General features: G+C 41.4%; 1 protein-coding gene across 4 annotated transcripts in view; it reads right to left on the reverse strand.

Moving 5' to 3' along the window:
- SPHKAP (SPHK1 interactor, AKAP domain containing) overlaps nucleotides 1–17932 on the reverse strand; it is a 178088-nt gene that overhangs the window by 28815 nt on the left and 131341 nt on the right. For all 4 annotated transcript variants that reach the window (XM_047722815.1, XM_047722816.1, XM_047722814.1 and 1 more), the window contains 4 exons: nucleotides 17762–17821; nucleotides 16009–16143; nucleotides 6536–6791; nucleotides 1432–5212 (listed from right to left, as the gene is read on the reverse strand). In XM_047722815.1, the coding sequence (XP_047578771.1) occupies nucleotides 1432–5212; nucleotides 6536–6791; nucleotides 16009–16143; nucleotides 17762–17821 (4232 nt within the window). The remainder of the gene's footprint in view (nucleotides 1–1431; nucleotides 5213–6535; nucleotides 6792–16008; nucleotides 16144–17761; nucleotides 17822–17932) is intronic.

Consider the following 17932-nt stretch of genomic DNA (forward strand, 5'->3'; position numbering starts at 1 on the left):
AGTTTCTCTACTTCCTGGAGGTGGTGAGTACTAAAGTGAGGTATGATACTTCTGTAAGACTTTGATAAGTATTGTCTAAAGCTGGAGAATTACTGAACTTGTTTTGGTCAGCTTGGCCTGTATTTCATTTTTTTAAACTTTCTGTTCTTTTGCTTGTAAGTTTTCTAGTCCCCTCCCCCTCGAATTCTTCCAAGATTTAAGTCATTTGGAAAGTTCTCAGTACTAAGTGGCTAAGAAAGAAATACTCACATGCACCTGGACCACCACCACCACCCATACCTTGTAATGATGCCCTATAGTGATAGGGAGCACCCATCTGCTTCCCTGGTAGGGTGGGGAAGTATTAAGGATTTTCTAGAACAGTTGAAATTTGATAAAGACTGTGTTCAACTAGTTTATTGCACCTAAATAATGGGTTCTTTGTACAATAGACATATGTCCCTGAAAAGACTACATAGGCTATTTCTCCAACTTATGTTTTCCAATGGTAGTAGCTTAATTTCTGTTTTTTTTTCTGTCTTATGAAGCTAGAGACAAAAAAAAAAGTATAAAACAAATAAGCATGGAGATGAAAAGTACAGCATAGGGATTATAGTCAGTAATACTATAATAATGTATGGTGACCGATGGATGGCTACATTAGCACTGAGTAACATATAGTAGAACTGTTCAATCACTGTGCTGTACACTTGAAACTAATATAGCATGTCAACTAAACTTCAATAATAAATTTTTAAATGGTACAATGGTCTCATATTTAAGAATATTATGAATTTCTACAGAAAAGGGGAGATGTAAAAGGATGGACTCTTCCTTAAGCACCTGGAATGAAATAATTTCTTTGTCTCAGATTCAGAATGAATTGTCACCTACACTACAATTTTCTGGAAAGGAACTATTGAAATAGCAAAATTCTAATTTTACTTTGTAACACTGCCATGATTGGACCAAGTGTCTAAAGGTCCAGCATTTGTGGGGCATGGTGTCCTTGCAAAGATTTTTAGAACAAAACAAAACAGAAAAACTTAACAGATGATAGAGAAAAATGATACCAAAGTATTTAATGTCACATTCCAATATTAAAATTTAAATTTAGGGTTTTTTTCAAATAAGTTGATGTAATTTTCCTTTTTGCTTGAAAATTTTCAAGACTTAATTTTAAGAGGTAACATAGTATGGGATATTAATTTTCATGGGGAAAATAAAACTCTATTTCCTCCATTATATAGACGAACACAATTTGTTTAAGAAATTTTAAAAAATTACTTCCAACTTTCTATTGTAAATGTATATTAACCCATGAATGTCATTTATTGTCTCAGGATTTCAGTTGTTGCATCAGTGAAGCCCCTAGGATTTAGAATACATACTAATTAAGAGGCAAACTCCAGTTCCAAACACCCTATCTAGTCTAAGGGGTCATTCACTCACCTGGGGTTTTGGCAGGCACTCCCGGCAGTGTCTCCTCCCTTCATCACATCTGGGACATTTTCATCTTTCAGATGCTCCTCTGCTTCTTGTAGGGGCCTGGTTTCAGAGGGGGAATGTTCAGTTTCTCCAACACACTCTTCTCTCTGATCCGTTTCGATGTGAATTAAAGGCACTTCTCTTGAGCAAAGTGACCTCCTGGTGCGGTTTACAGGCATAGTCCCATAGCACGAAGAAGTTTCCTTTTTAAAAGAATCTAAACTGTTGTGGTTTGTAACAGGAGCAGCTTTGCTCTGAGACAACACTGAGGGCTGTTTGCTTTCGGTAACGGAGCCTTTCCTTTGGTTATCAACGGGCTCCTGAGCAAGTAGACTTGGTCCCCTTTGCACTCTGCTCGAAGCTGGTCTGTTTGCACATTTCTCCACTTGCATGGGAGAGCCACCAGAGGCAGGATCAACCTCAGCTGCCTCGGCATCATCCACTATAATTTTGTTCTTCTGCATGAGGGCTTTGATTGAGTTTGCCCACGTCTCGTGAATTAACATGTTGGTGATCTGGTCAGTTCCACCTCTCCAATACAAGCAAGAGTCAGATTTGCAGAGACCTGAGGAGGAAGCGCTACTGACTGGATGTACACTTAGGAAATCTTGCTGGCTGTTTTGAGCAAAGCCATCTAAAGAGTTGGCTTTGATGGGTGCATTCACTGTCAGCCTGGCCCCCAGGGATCTGCTATCTGGCATGGACGACTGTCTGTAACACAATGGGGATCGCAGAGAAGGTGACAGTAAGCCAACGGTCCAATCCTGGCTGCTTCGTCTGGAGGAGGTGCTGTCCCTGCTTTCTCTTTCAATGTCCCTCAGCATGTACCTATAAAACTCCTCTGTTATGCTCTCGGTGCTGGACTGCTTAGAGGGACAGCTCGGCCTCACACTGAGATGGTCATTTTTACGGCATGCCTGTTGCATGGCCGAGTTCAGGATGCTGCTGGCGTTCTTGCCCGCATAGTAATCCAGCAGTAACTCAAACCCTCTTCCTTCATTTTCCATCTGGTTTACCATGAACCTGGAAAACTCCTCAGTGATGCTCTCACAGCTGGACTGCTTGGAGACAGAGCTGGCTCTGCTAACTGGCTGACTTAGGGTACTCATTAAACCCAGGCTGTTTACATAAGCCTGGGTGTTCGAGTCCTCCTCTGGGATGCTTTCACAGCTGGAGGCCTTCGGCCGGTTCCACCTGTCTCCACTGAGTAACCGGTTCCGGGGATGGCTCTGGGCTTGCCAGACGCCGTCCACCATGGAGAACTCTGTTAGGTTCATGATCTTGGCTGCCACTTCGTTTGCAAAAATACTGACAGAATCCGGGACGTCCTCAAGGTTCATTGACTCATCCATGACCCTGTTCATCAGCTTCTCCTTAAGCTCCGGGTGCTCATCGGTTTTCCTCTTGATCTCGCTGAGTCTTGGTGGCTTGTGCTTCCTCACTGCGGCCCCACTGGTCTGGCTTTCCTTCTTCCTCTTCAAGGACCGGCAGGATACGTTCGGGGAAACCGGAAACTCATTCCCTCTCTTCCACGCACAGAACCAGGGTTGTTTTCCATTTGAGTTGTCAAGGCAAATTGCTGCGATTTCAGTTGCCATGGAGACAATCATCTCTGCTAATTCTTCCGCGAAGTCTGTAATGCAGTATATATCTGCATGTTTTGCCTGTAGCACAGGTTGAGCAGGAAGCAGCAAGTCATTCCCTAACAATGACAAGTTCACTTGAATTTCATTGTTTAGAGGGGAGGCACAATTATACTTCTCCTGGGCGTTTGCACTGGCGCTGTCCTCTGCATCCTGGGAACCTCTGCTGCCCTTGCCCACTGCCAGTGTCCACTCTCCCTCCGAAGCGGCTCCGTACTCATTCTCACTGTACCTGCGCATCTGATGAGGGTCGTGTGGATCTTCTCCTGCCATTGCTTTTTGATATATTTCTCTGGGGGGTGTTTTAGCAGTTGAAGAATGAGGCTCTCTGGGTCTACAGGGCCACTGAGATTGCAGCATGGGGTTCTGGAAGAGGCCTGGCTTCGCTGGGCCCTTGCCATCTTGCTTTGGACACACATCATCTACAAGATCATTGATCACAAGACTAGTGCTGCATGGATTGCTAAGTGGATAGCTGCTGGAATACTCAATGGCTTTGGTCCAGGCTAGACTGCCAGCCTGGTCAGGTGGCCGGTAGCCTAATTCTGCTTCCGTACAGCTGATGGCCTCATTAGCGAGGACAGCGGGGCATTCCCCAAGCTGTACAAAATGACTCATCTTCTTGAATGTAAAGCATATCACATGGAAGAGCAGCTGACTGGCACTTTCCATCAAGGTGTCAAGGGTTTCAGGTGAATGCCTGCTGTCATTGCGATCAAGTATTTTGTTTTTCTGGTGAGCTTCATCAATGGAATGCTTCAGGATAACATTGGACAGGGTCTGTGCCAGATCATTCCTGAGGACATTTTCTGAGCTGACATTTTCAAAGACCTGAGGCTTTGAAGCAGTTTCTATGATTCTCTTGCTCATGGATTCCATGAGGTCTCCAACGCTGCTGCAGAGACCAGGCCTTGTTAAAACCAGAGCAGCCTCCTTGAGCAATGCCCAAGCTATGGCCTCATTTCCCAGCTCCAGGCTCCCCACTGTCGCCAGACTGCAGAGCGGGGGGACGGCTGCACAGGCCTCAGCTGCACACGAGAGGCCACTCGGAGCCTTCGCCTCTCCTGTTTCACCCAGGCCACACACAGCAACGGCACTCGCCACCTGAGTCATGCCACACAGAGCAGATGGAAAGGAGTATTCACTGATGGAAGGCTCCTTGAGTACTTGGGATATTTGAGCTTGCAGTGGTTCATGGCCTCCCACTGGAGGGGTCGAAACCAAAGATTCTTGCTCCATTTTGAGCCTTTCTGTGGCCTGAGGACTGGAAATGGTTCCAATCACAGTGGCCGCGCAAGCCAGTGCAACTTCTAGAGCACTCTGAGGGTGTCTGCTGGAGTTCTCTCCAGAGAGGACACCTGAGGTTTCAACGGAGACCTCCACCTCAGACCATGAGGGGATGCCCGCCTCAGGGGCAACATCACTGCCATCTGGACTCTGAACAATGACAATTTTGGGGAGCTTGTTCCATGACTGAGGGACCACCATACCTTTTGTGGAACAGCCACTGGGTAGCAGAGCATTTCCGACAGAAACACTGACTGCGGAATCTTGGGGAGGTGTAGGCTGAGACTGGGACAACCGAATAAATGCATCTTGCAGCACGGATTCTGCTAAATTTGTAGCATACTCGCCAGTAGTGGCTTCTCCGTCCTGTTTGGGAGGAAAGGAGTTTGTGCCATCTTCACGGTCCCCTGGATCCAAGCTGATGTCATGCTTAGTGAGGGTGCTATATATGGGAGGCCCACCGTTCTTAACCATCCTGGAGAAGTAAGCATCCCCAGGAATATATGGTGCCTGTGATTTTTCCATGTGACATTTAACATTTTCTAAATAATAACAATTTGTGGCTGGGCTCTTATTCTGCACAGCTTCACCTTTCCATTCCAATGGCTCGGGTGATGCACCAAGACTCTGCAAAGGGGTGTCTTCTACTTTTTCCACTGATTCTTCTGCCTTCGTCATCGGATGGTATTTGCCAATATATTTGTCTTCCAGAGCATAAAACAACTTTTTCTTGTTGTTATTCCATTCCTCCTGAGTGGCTTCCTTTGGTCTTTTACTTTCCAAAACATTAGCTGAGACATTTATATTCTCATAACCTATTGAAGACAAAATGAGGGCCCACCATTACTTTTTGGATAGCAGGATCTCATGAGATTACTTTTTAAAAATGCCTTATTTTTTTTAAAAAAAGTAACAATTACTTTTTAAAATGCCTTATAGCACTAGGGGTGGTTCCCCCCCCCCAATAAACAGCATTTAGAAAGACAAATGAATCCGAAAATGTTTTTGAGTTTCATTATAGAACCACACTCAACAAAATGTCTTTCGATGTGAGATATAAATGTCCGCACTAGAGTGGGAGAAGATGGCAGTGGGAGCTGAGTGCCGATCCTTTCTTTCTTTCTTTAAAGATTTTTATTTATTTATTTGAGAGAGAGAGAGAGAGAGAGAGAGAGCAGAGGGAGAAAGAGCACAAGGGGGGTGAAGGAGGGGCAGAGGGAAAGGGACAAGCCGACCGATTTGGGGGCTTGATTTCAGGACCCTGAGATCATGGCCTGAGCTGGAGGCAGACGCTTAACTGACTGAGCCACCCGGATACCCTTAATTATGTTTCCCCATGGCTCCATGGGAAAAGTAACCCAGACAGTTGCATCTCAGAGCTTCCCAGTACACATGGAAGGAGGAGGGATAATGTTTACAGCAACCTCCACAGTAAGCTTTGCTGCAAAAATTTGCTCTGAAGTTTGAGTAGGACTTGTCCCAGGGACTGACAACAGCATCGACAGGATCCCTTCCTCTGTGGCTAAGAGTGGGGAAGAAGAACACATCGTTCACTGAGCTCTTTGAATCTGTCATTCAAAACTGAATAAAGGCTAAGGGCTAAGTACTCTTCTGCCTTATTTACTTCTGTCCTTACCATAAATAACAGGTAAATATTATAAATACATATATAGCTGAATAGAGTAAGTGTTAAGCAGTGCTAAGAGGCACTATTATACTCCCAAATACTGGATAAAGAAACTGGGGCTCAGAAGGACTAGGTAACCAAACCAGGCTTCCCAGCCTCTAAGAGGCAGTGCAAGAATTAGGCCAGTTTAAGTTGGCATCAGCTGATGGTGGCTTTATGGAAGTCTCAGGGAAGATAACTTTCCTCCCTGTGATAGTCTTAGTCTCTTGGCAGGCAGGAGGATGTCCTTCAGCATCCCCAAGGCATCTTTAGGGAAATGGAGCCATCCAACCATTGGGTCCAAGTGCTTGAGTTGGCAGCTCACTCATGGTCTGTTATCTTCCTGTCCTTAAACTCTGTAAGTGAAGATTATGGTGTGTCAGCCAAACCGACATGGCCTGAAACTTTCCTGAAATTCCAGTCATTTTTAGAGGGTGACTAATGCGCATTTGTTTCATGGGGCAGTTCTCACCGCTCCTGTAGTCTTCCACCTCGTTTTCCTCCTCCAAGTGCTCAGAGGCGGTGAGAAAGTCCTCCTCGATTGAAGACAGGGAGCAGTTGGTGTCATCCTCCACTTTTAAGATATTTGTTTCCAGATGGAGCTGCCGCTCCTGCACCAGTTCAAGACCGATCAAAAATTTGTTGATTTCAAAGATGATGCAGTTGGTACTGTTTGCCCTGTTCCCTCTTGCACACTGGACCAAGCAGATATCTGGCAGCCAAGGGCACTGAAAGTAGAGAGGAAAAAACGTATTTGTTGAAAGAGAGAATAAAAAACTATCAGTTCTGACCTTTCTTCGTCCACCAGTCTTTCTTGTTACAAGGAATGGGGGATATTTAAAATACTTGGAATATCTTCTGGGCTTCGATGGATGCATTGCTTGAAAAAAATTCAAGTGCTATTCAAAATAAATAGCATAAATAAATAGGAAAATAAAGCACACAAGGTACCCAGGAGAAAGTCTGACTTTGGGGAAACTACACCAGTTGCATCACATTTTTTTTGTCTCCTGCCAAAGCAAAAGTGGCACCGGGCAAAGTTAAACAGGTTAAGGAAGATTTTCTTCAAAGCTCTTAAATTAGGAAAAAGGACCAGAACTGAGCTGGATCACAACTCCACTGAAACAAAAGGCCCACGGGCTTTTTAAGAGCTGGTGTCATGTATGGGGAGATGGACAGGAGAAGGGAGTTGAGGGAAATTGGAAGGGGAGATGAACCATGAGAGACTATGGACTCTGAAAAACAACCTGAGGGTTTTGAAGGGGTGGGGGGTGGGAGGTTGGGGGAGCCAGGTGGCAGGTATTAAGGAGGGCACGTATTGCATTGAGCACTGGGTGTGGTGCATAAACAATGAATTCTGTTACACTGAAAAGAAATAAAAAAAAAATAATGGAGGGGCGCCTGGATGGCTCAGTGGGTTAAAGCCTCTGCCTTCGGCTCAGGTCATGAGCCCCACATCGGGCTCTCTGCTCAGCAGAGAGTCTGCTTCCTCCTATCTCTCTCTGCCTGCTTCTCTGCCTACTTGTGATCTCTGTCAAATAAATAAATAAAATCCTTAAAAAAAAAATAATGGATACAAGATGTTGGTGTTACAGAACTTCAAAAAAACAATTTCTTAGAAATTACATAAAAATTTTTCTAGTGGACTTAGTTAATACAAATCTTTCTTTATGTCAGAATGTTGGAACAAAAACCTCAAAAAGTTATTGAATCCCAACATAGTAAAGTCTGTATATTTGTAAAATGGTTTTGTGGTCTCTCTCTACCACTACGTTGGAAACTTTAGAAAGCACAAGTGTTTGTTTTTGCCCTGACCTATTCTGTGACTTTCATTCTGTATATTAGATTTTTTTTAATGCCCTTGTTTCTTCAACTACACAATAAAAGTTAACCTGTCAAAAAAAAAAAAAAAAAAAAGAGCTGGTGTCAGACAGCTGCAGGCCATCTGGACTTGCTGATTGGCTTATCCGCATGGAAGGAAGTGGTTTTGGAACTTGGAGTCAGGCTCCTGCTGACCTTAGGTTCCCATCCTTCCACAGAGAAAGGGACACTATCTTCTTTGATGATCTTACTTCAGAGATGGTTCTCAGGTCTTTGAAAAAGACACTCCTAGGGCGCCTGGGTGGCTCAGTGGTTTGAGCTTCTGCTTTGGGCTTAGGTCCTGATCCCAGGGTCTTGGGATCGAGCTCCCTGTCGGGGGTCTCTGCTCAGCAGGGAGCGTGCTTCCCCACCTCTCTATGCCTGCCTCTCTGCCTACTTGTGATCTCTGTCTGTCAAATAAATAAATAAAATCTTAAAAAAAAAAAAAAAGAATCAACACTTAAAAAAAAAAAAAAAAAAGAAAAGAAAAAAGAAAAGACACTCCTGGCCTATAAACCTGGGATGAGGCTTTTCAAATGGTTTACATCTCAAAGGGGCAAAGATTCCTAACCATGTTTTCTATAGTAAATGTTCTGAGAAAAGCGGGTGTCAGTGCTTCCAGTCTAGGAGAAGACAGCCGGAAGTCTAGTCAAGCTGAGGGGAATGTTAAGGCTGTCTTGGTCACCAAGATCCTTTTCTGCCTTGGTGATGTTCAGGAAAGTCTGTGTCAGTATTTCAGTGTTTCTATTAACTACAGTTAGAATTTATAATGTGTGTTGCTCATCTGAAGAAGCAGACACAATGAAGTATAAAGAAATTCACTGGAAGAGCACTGATTATCTTGAAAAGGCCAGCATGTGAAGAAAGCAGTGATGAGGAGGCTTAAATCATTGGATGGTGTCCCTGTGAGACCTATTAATTTTCTTCTGTTCTAGGGCAACAGACTATATCCTTTTTTTTTTTTTTAAGATTTTATTTATTTATTTGACAGAGATCACAAGTAGGCAGAGAAGCAGGCAGAGAGAGAGAGAGGAGGAAGCAGGCTCCCTGCTGATCAGAAAGCCCGATGCGGGCTCTATCCCAGGACCCTGGGATCTTGACCTGAGCCGAAGGCAGAGGCTTTAACCCAGTGAGCCACCCAGGCACCCTGACAGACCATATCCTTATTCTCCACTACACACTTTTTGCTATCCATATTGTTGTTCATTAGAATAGCAAAAAATTTCAATTGCTCCTGCACAGAAGACTAGTAAATTACAAACATATCTGTGCATTGGGATTTTTATTTTTATTTTTATGCTGATTTACAGTAATTTTTAACAGAAAATTTTTTTTTTAAAGATTTTATTTATTTATTTGACAGACAGAGATCACAAGCAGGCAGAGAGGCAGGCAGAGAGAGAGGAAGGGAAGCAGGTTCCCTGCTGAGCAGAGAGCCCGATGCGGGGCTCGATCCCAGGACCCTGGAATCATGACCTGAGCCAAAAGCAGAGGCTTTAACCCACTGAGTCACCCAGGCGCCCCAGAAAATTTTTTGAATGGAAATGGGAGTTAGTGGTGAGGAGAAACCTAAATAAATTTATATCAAGGTGGAATTTGAAATGTTTGGAGGAAGTAGTTTATGTATAAATGTGTGTCTTATAAAAAGGATTATTTAAATCATACGCTTATCTGCAGTTAGAGTTCACTGGGTCTAATCCTAGTTAGCTTGCCAGTTTGGAATCCTTGAGTCTGAATACGTGTGTGTGTAAGGGGTAAGTATGTGTACATTCAGAGAAATACAGACACATAGACATCCATATTGTATGTCTGAAAGTAGTATACCTTTTTCTTATATAAATATCATTTATTAATCTTTTGGGTTGAATATTATAATTAGAGTAATTATAAAATGTAAAATCCAGTCATTCTCTAAGGGGTCCAGGGGGCTCAGAAATAGAATTGACCTATGTGATTATGTAATTAGGTCTGTTTTTCAAAGAAGGGGTTCATAACCTTACTTTCCAAAGTATAGATTGTAGACTAGCAGCCTTGGCATCACTTGGCAGCTGGTTAGAAATCTACAATCTCGGGAGCCACCTCAGATCCAGTAAATCAGAATTTGCGTTCTCAAGAAAAATCTTTTGGTGATTCCTACATGTATAAATATTTGAGAACCACTGGTCTGTAGCTTTTATGAAATTCACAAAGGGTATGAAATCCCCCACAATGATGAGGAACTACTGCTGTAGAGTAACAGTGGCTGGCTTGATTAATTTTATTTCTACTGAATTCAGAGATACTAAACTAACCTGAAATTTACAAGATACTTTTTGGGTGTCTATTATATGCAAGGTATGCTGGGAGATCCAAACATAAATTGTTGGGGGGGTGGGGACCGGAAGGTGGGGCACAAAATACTGTCAGTGGACAGGCATGAATACCAATAATTATAAAGTGGAACCAAATGAAGTTACCATATTTATAGGTAAAAATGGTTCCGTATTGGCCATTTCATACCATTTAGATTAAATATATATAACATAAGGTTTTATATATTGTGGCAGGAATCAAAAGAGGTATTAGTACATCAACATGAGTTGTTAAGTAATACCTCAAAATAAACTTAGAGAAAGGATTGTAGTACATGTGCAATGTTCTATAGCTATTGCACTCATAGACAGAAAATATATTTTCTTAACTCTCTTCTTGAAAGTAAATAAACATCCTAGGAGTCTTAGGTAAATGAGGGCCAAACGATATGCATCCTATAAAATAACGGCAGGTATAATTATATAATGTTTATTGTCATCTATTAGGTGCTTTGACTATCCTATTACCTTTAATATAAACATTATTTCTGTGAGGTTGGTGGTGCCATTACTCTTTTACGGAGGAGACATCAGGCACAAAAAGGCTAACTGATCCTTTCAAGACTACACAAATATAAAGTGGAAGAGCCAGCATTGCAATCTAGGCCTGTTGGACTCCAATTTCTGTGTTCCTTCCAATTTACCCCATGGCTTCCTGGTCTAATCAATGTGCAATTTGGAAAGGAGGGTGGTTTGCACCTGGACCTCCTTGAACTCATGCATGCCCGGGAGTAGATCTTATTATTACACATAATATGCATCTCAGAAAAAATTTTCCTCTGTAGAAAAGTAATTAATCTTATTTGCATTTTCCACTTAATATTTTACTTGACTATTGGCTCTTGTCATGACGATTTTTCTTAAGATATTTTAGAGACGTATCCTAAGGCTCTATAAAGGATGGTTGGAGGAAGGAAAATGTAACTGTCATGCCAACTTCTCATTTAATGCTCATTGGTATATATTCATTAGTCAAGAGAGAGAGAGAGAGAGAGCAAGCATGGCAGGAGACGAACAGAGGAAGAGAGAAAGAGAGAATCCTAAGCAGGCTTCATACTCAGCACAGAGCTGGATGCAGGGCTTGATCTCACAACCCTGAGACATCATGACCTGAGCTGAAATCAAGTGTGGGACCCTTAACCAACTGAGTCACCCAGGCACCCCTCTATTCATTAGTCTTTTGCAACACGTAAGTATGGATAGTTGTGCATGAGTTTATATAAATTTAATAATATCCATAATAAATAAGGTCAAAGAGAATGTCAGACTATGTAAGCTGCTCCCTAAAAGCAAGATGTCCAGCTTATTTACCACTGTATCCTCAACACCTAGAAAAGTGATGAACACTTATAATATACAATATATTCATTCATTCAACCAATATTTACTGTATTTATAATATTTACATATGAATGAATAAGGTATATTATAAGTATTTTCTTACATTTTTTCAGTTGTACAATTTAATTGTCAAGTAATGTGGGAATATAAAAGAGCAATAGGGTCATTTGTGAACTGGAAAGATGAAGGCATGAATAAATAAAGAGAAAACTGTTCATAAATAAAGAAATTCCTCTGGAGTCACATTATCCTTGTGGCAGTATTCTATTTCTCTTCCCCAAAGGAGCCTGGTCAGATTGTTAATGGATGATTACTCTTACTGTGCATAGTAGTCCACCCTGGTATCTTATTTTGATTGATTGACTGATTGACTGATTGATTTGGGATAGAAGGGGGGAAGAGCAGAGAGAGAAGGAGAGAAAGAATCTTAAGCCTGCTCCATGCCCAACGCAAAGCCCCACATGACACTCAATCTCATGACCATTGGCTCATGACCTGAGCTGAAATCGAGAGTCGGACGCTTAACAGACTGAGCCACACAGGTACCCCTTATTTTGCTTTAAATAACATTTTCTTTCTACTTCGCCTTTCTTCAATTTTTTGGACATGGAAAGAAAACACTGCATTTGAATAGTCCTCGAGGTGCCTTCTTATTATTTTATTAAATCACTATGTTTAGTCTCTGAGAATGGAGAAAAGGTATTTTTTTAATCTCCTTTTTATAGAATAGGAAATTATAGTTGAGAGAAGCAAGGTAACTTGCTATCTGGAGTACTGAAAATCTTTGGGATTGCAATTTTCTGCCTCAAAGGTACCAAGTGGCTTGTTGATTCCCTTCTTCACAGGGTCATTGGGAACAATAGCTACGCCCTGGGAACTGATTTAGACTCCCCCCACTTAACCCAGCTCAAGTCCCTGCGCCAATATCTCCATGACTACTTGTGGATTAACAGATAACTAATTCTCCTGGCAGGATAGCCAAACTGAGACTATCCCTAAACAATTAGGTACTGGCTGTGGTTGGCTAACATTGGGATCCCATATTGATATGCTGCTCAACATTGCTGATCTATTAAAATGCATGGACTGTGGTACCTAGAAAATGAGGTAGGCCTTTGGAAGACTGAGGAAGAGTGAAATGGTGTGCAGGAAGCAAGAGGGACTCGGATAGAGAAGAATAAAATGCACCCATCCAAAAAAAAAAAAAAAAGAAATCTGGCCATTTGCAATAACGTGGATGGGAACTAGAGGGTATTATACTAAATGAAATAAGTCAATCAGAGAAAGACAATTATATGATCTCTCTGATATGAGGAATTTGAGAGGCAAGGCAAGAGGTCGTGGGGGATAGGGAGGGAAAAAATAAAACACGATGGGATCGGGAGGGAGACAAACCATAAGATACTCTTAATCTCAGGAAACAAACTGAGGGTTGCTGGAGGGGGTAGGAGGGATGTGGCGGCTGGGTGATGGACATTGGGGAGGATATGTGTTATGGTGAGTGCTGTGAAATGTGTAAGACTGATGAATCACAGACCAGTACCCCTGAAGCAAATAATACATTATATGTTAAAAAAAGAGAGAGAGAAAGAGAGTGTGTGTACAGCTCACAGGCAATTCTGGACAGCTCTTAGGAAAATTATGCAAAATTAAGTATGTTTTTAATGGATGATATTTAATGAGCCCTGGGAATTTTTACTTTCCCTGACCCCAATTAACATCTGTGTTGCTTTTGTGACACAACATCATTCAACATTCTTCCGATTTACATCCTCTGTGTGGCACCATTTTCTGGTTTACTCATAGCCCCAGTGGTTTACATGGAGTTAATTGACCTCAAACTCTGAGGTGATCATGTGATCCAGTCTGGCCAACTGGAACACTGCAATCCTCAGGTCATAGTGATTGGTTCAGAAATGGGCATATGACACATGAGAGTCAATAAAACACAGTTAGACCTTTTCTGTAAGCCACCTGGAGGAGACATTCACTGAACACAAAGGGAGAGTGCTACCTCCTGGAAATGGACTGTCTGATAGTGGATAAAGAGAGAGAAAGCTGGAAGAGGTCCCAAGGGGATCCATGTCCTGAATACACTGTTCATGTCCTGGTAATAATCTACCCACTATACTGTTTAGTTACATGAGATGGTATAATCCTTTTATACATAATCCAGTTTTCTGTCATGTTTAATTATAAATCCTAATAGGCCTGGTGCAAAAATACTGTTAAAACTAAGATTCGAAAATTACTTTTGGTCATGATAGTTTTGCCCAATATAAAGAGAGGGCACTTAGAACCACTTCTATTTTCTCTTTTCAGGTGACTAATTTTTTCACTAAGAAAATGTGTTATTAGATTGACCAGGAGAAATTTTGTTCCAGGCTTTTTTTTTTTTTTTTTTAAAGATTTATTTATTTATTTTAGAGAGAGAAAGAGAGTATGAGCAGGACAGGACAGGCAGAGGGAGAGGGGGAGAAAATCCTAAGCAGACTCTTCACTGAGTATGGACAGACACCGGACTTATCTCATGACACCAAGATCACCACAAGGAGATCATGGCCTGAGCTGAAACCAAGAGTTGGAAGCTTAACTGACTGCGCCACCCAGATGCCCCTTTTCTATTGTATTAAGTTGTGTGCAGATTTTTACAAAGCATCTGGACTAGATGCAAGAAATTGTGGGTGGATTTCTGAGTTTTTTGAAATTTTGAAGGACTAAAGACTAAGAGAATATTTTAAAATTTTACAGTAAAACTAAAACCCAAGAAAGAACAACTGAAGAGAAACAAACATTCATCATTTTAATCTGTAGCTACGTTATCTGTCCTTGTCAGCATGTCTTATTTGGGGATATCCACGATCTTTTTTTTTTTTTTTTTTTTAAAGATTTTATTTATTTATTTGTCAGAGAGAGAGAGGGAGAGAGCGAGCACAGGCAGACAGAATGGCAGGCAGAGGGAGAAGCAGGTTCCCTGACGAGCAAGGAACCCGATGTGGGACTCGATCCCAGGACGCTGGGATCATGACCTGAGCCGAATGCAGCTGCTTAACCAACTGAGCCACCCAGGAGTCCCCACGATCTTTGATACAGTATGCCTTTAGAAATCATATTTGTTTCCGTAAGTTGACTAAATTTATAGCTGTAAAACCTTGTCTTCAAATAAAGAATGCTACAATGATTTATCTAATAACAATGAACATCAGTGCACTGAATGAGAATAACAGTATCTGATTTCCTGCTTTATTTCTAGTAATGTTCATTTCTTCTAAGAGTTTTGCTTTTTAAGGAAAACTAACTCTTTAAGGACTCAATCACCTTACTCTTTCTAGGAAACTCACTTAATAGCCATAAAGTTGCTATCCTGTATTTCTTTGCCTGGCTCATTTGGTATATCCTAAGAAATAAATATAAGAAGAATGAAGAAATGCTAGGATTCTGGGAACTTATAGTATGAATTAGAATTTTGATATTGTTTATGAAACAGAAGACAAGTCTGTTTTTGATTCTCTAAGAAAACCAAGCTAACCAGTCAATGCCCACTCTGTTGGCTCTAGTTTAAGTGCAAGTTAGCATCATGTACTTGAGAAGATAATAAATGTTAGCAGTTGAGGTAAGGGAAGACATTCATTCCTGTGTCTGTCAAACTCTGAGTACATATTTAAAAGAAACACATATGAAGACTGTTCTTGACTGCAAAGAGATTTTGGAGTCCTATGCTATGGGAGCTTATGTGTAGCAGTATGATGTTCATACTGACTTGTGTCAAGAGCTGACCATAAATAATTTATTACTAAGGAATATTTTATTAAGAGCTGTGGGAGGCTGCAATAAGGCTTGAGACGAGGACCAAACCAGGCCCTGACTTGTGCCTCCTTTAAAGTCCGAATAACCTAACAAAAGGTTTAGGATGGGAAAAGTTGAGTAGCACTGAGAAAGGGTCTGTGCTATGTGTTGTGCGCTCACCTACGTGACTTCCCTAAGTGGCTTGCTAAACAAATGAGAACAATTTGGTCGGGGTCATAAGTTCATGGCTGGCCCTTGCTTCCCTAGTACAGCCCATAAATTACTTTCAGGTTTGCTGTATCAATACAGAACAATTGTACTGGCATCAGCCGTTTGGTGTCACGAGATCTGTTTATAGTTACTTGTGAAACTTATTATGGGAACTCGTGGTTGTTTAACTAGACACAGGTGTATTGCTTCTCCTATTGTAATATCACTATATATATGGCCTTAATTCTTTGAATAAACTTAGCACTGTTAGACATACTCCTCAGTGCTCCTCCTGCCCCCATCTCTTTGCTTCTTGAGTTCTTTTCTTCATCCTCTTACCCTCATGTTCTTGGTCGATTTGTCGTGCCGGCCGCGACAAAGAGCTTACATTTCTTACCTGTGAAACTTCAAAATCTGCCTGGAGATTTCCAGATGTTAACCCACTTAGAAGGACAATTTCATTTTCTTTTGGCCGTTGGACGTTCATGGAGCTGATGAGTTTTGGAAGATCTGGTGAAACATTGACCAATTTCTGTAGTGGAAGAAATAAGTTAGTTTAGATGACTTCTTTTCACCTTGAAAACACTACTCCAAAACTATTTACTTGCAAAAATAATACATAACTTATGCAAACAATAGATTACTTAATCTAAGATTATTACTAAAAGAGACTGTGTGAAATTGAAGCATCAAAGTTTAGATTGGAATAGAAAATTACTTAAAGCTTTAAAAACTCTTTCAGTTCTAAATTTTCCAAAGTAGGTATTTAATAATTAATGTCACAACACAGGTATATATTGTAGGGGTTTTCTAAAACACTTTTTCTTTTAACTCTTGTAATAAGAGATTTGTTGATTAATAATCATCTGTTCTAACAGTCAATAATAATATCAATAACAAAATAATTTCCAATATTGATTTTACTCTGTGCACTAGGTGCTATGCTAAGTATTGTATACATGTTACATCTTAGTACACTTAATCTCCACAACACCCCCACATGGATTAGATACCATTATTACTTTCTTTTTATATGTAAGTAGCCTGAGGTCCAGAGATTAGTTTACACAAGCTCATACAGCTAAATCAGTGCCAAGTTTCTACTCTTAACCATAGCAGAAGATTGTCTCAAATCACTCATATAAATCTTCAAACATAGAGTCCTCAAGATGCCAACTTGCTCTGGTCTCTCCTGCTGTCTCTTTGACAGACTCTGTCTGTACTGTAAGTCCATTAAATGAAATCATATGTATAAATTTTTTTTCCCAAAAATTCCTCCAGGACTACACAGATGAATGACACTTGAAGCTCTGTGGAAACCTATAATGGATAATCTGTATGGGCAAGTGGGTTTGAGAAGCTTCAAACCCAGGTGCAGCATTGTTAAGATAAAACATCACAGGGATAACTGAGTAATCATGGGCCTACTGTTCTGATTGTCAAGCTGCAAATGGTGTCTGTTACACCACTCTATTATACCAAATAGTGAAGTCAAACCATCTTCAGCTTTGGTTATGAATGGATCACCATATCATGCAAATTAATTCTTTCTATTGACCCCCCAATTGGCTCTAGCTCAGAGGACTGAGGGGCCCTTTAAGTTCTTGTGTGTTGTCAAGGGTTTACAACAGGATCTTCCCAAACTTGGATACGGTTGGAATATGTAACTGCTGCAGAATGCAAGGAGTCCAAGTCCCAGTTGAATGTAGGACTATAGTTAGAGTGTAGAAACCAAAGCTAGAGACAAAAATTTGATCAAAGCAGCAGGAAGGAGCAGACCTGAGAGCCTCAGAGAAGGGCTGGCTGATATCAAGAGGGTTTGGGGAAACCTTGGAAACATCATCTCAGGCAGGGTGTTTGAAAACAGAGGAGGTGGGGGCAGAGAAAGCCACTATCAGGCCCTGTAGGCAGGGGAAAGCTCCTCTTTGGAGAGAAGCCATCTTGGGGAAGCAAGTTTCACAAGTATAAGGAAGGCAACCTGCGTGGGAGGTGGCAGGGGAAGGGTCAGAAAATGGGTTTTGAAGAAACTATCCTACTAAAGACTCTCCAACTGAATGAGCGCCATTTATAGATGAAGTCCTGTTGGTTCTCTAGTCGGTGCAGCCAGCCTTTGTCCCGAGCTCCCAGAGAGCTTTTGCTCCTAGTGTTACCTGCTGCAGGTGCTCTGTGCTGCAAGCATCCTTGTTCACATCCAGGTTCACGAAGCAAACCTGGGAAAAAGCCCAAAAACAACAAAGTAAGTGAAAAACCTGGCAGTTCTTTTCAAAGAAAGCATAGAATCCATTTCTGGCAAATGATTTGAGAATCCTGCACATTTTGTA

The sequence above is a fragment of the Lutra lutra genome, chromosome 3 (genome assembly GCF_902655055.1).
Source record: "Lutra lutra chromosome 3, mLutLut1.2, whole genome shotgun sequence".
Lineage (NCBI taxonomy): Eukaryota > Metazoa > Chordata > Mammalia > Carnivora > Mustelidae > Lutra > Lutra lutra.